The following is a 672-nucleotide window of genomic DNA, read 5'->3' on the forward strand; positions in this document are numbered from 1 at the left end:
CACCCAAAAATGCTGGAATCTTCTTGGCAAATGCCGCCACACATGCTTCAAAAAGGAAAGGATCTATGTTTACTGCACAAATAGTAAACCGTGCTGTGTGAAGCCCAAGTATCACCCAAAACAACATCCCTGGTTATTTTGAGTTCTCTGAAGCCTAAAGCCATAAAAACACAGATGAAGCTATTCTGAGTCTGATCCCCAAAGATTCCTGAATTCTATCAATAAACACCTCTGGCTGATTCCTGTGTTAGCCTGTCACTCTACCTTGCCCCTACCCTACATCACAATACCTGTTAATATTTCAAACAATGCCGAAACCAGTTTGGCTCGGTGGATAGAGCGTCGACCTGCGGACTGAAGGGTCCCAGGTTCGATTCCGGTCAGGGGCATGTACCTGGGTTGCGGGCACATCCCCAGTGGGGGGTGTGCAGGAGGCAGCTGATCGACGTTTCTCTCTCATCGATGTTTCTAACTCTCTGTCTCTCTCCCTCCCTCTCTGTAAAAAATCAATAAAATATATTTTAAAAATATTTCAAACAAAAGATGTTCAAAATTTTTATGCAGAAATTAGAAGCCCTTATAGAAAGCCTAAATTAATAGAGAGATATACCATGTTCATGAATTAGAAGACTCAATATCTTAGAGATGTCAATTCTATACCAATTGTTTCCT

General features: G+C 41.8%; 1 protein-coding gene across 1 annotated transcript in view; it reads left to right on the plus strand.

The window, feature by feature from the left end:
* The window catches only part of DEFB123 (defensin beta 123), a 7,479-nt gene extending 7,337 nt beyond the window's left edge, over positions 1-142 (plus strand). The window contains exon 2 of the mRNA XM_006089385.3: positions 1-142. Within this exon, the coding sequence (XP_006089447.1) occupies positions 1-142 (142 nt within the window).
* The last annotated feature ends 530 nt before the right edge of the window (positions 143-672 follow it).

The sequence above is a fragment of the Myotis lucifugus genome, unplaced genomic scaffold (genome assembly GCF_000147115.1).
Source record: "Myotis lucifugus unplaced genomic scaffold, Myoluc2.0 scaffold_60, whole genome shotgun sequence".
In the NCBI taxonomy this organism is placed as follows: domain Eukaryota; kingdom Metazoa; phylum Chordata; class Mammalia; order Chiroptera; family Vespertilionidae; genus Myotis; species Myotis lucifugus.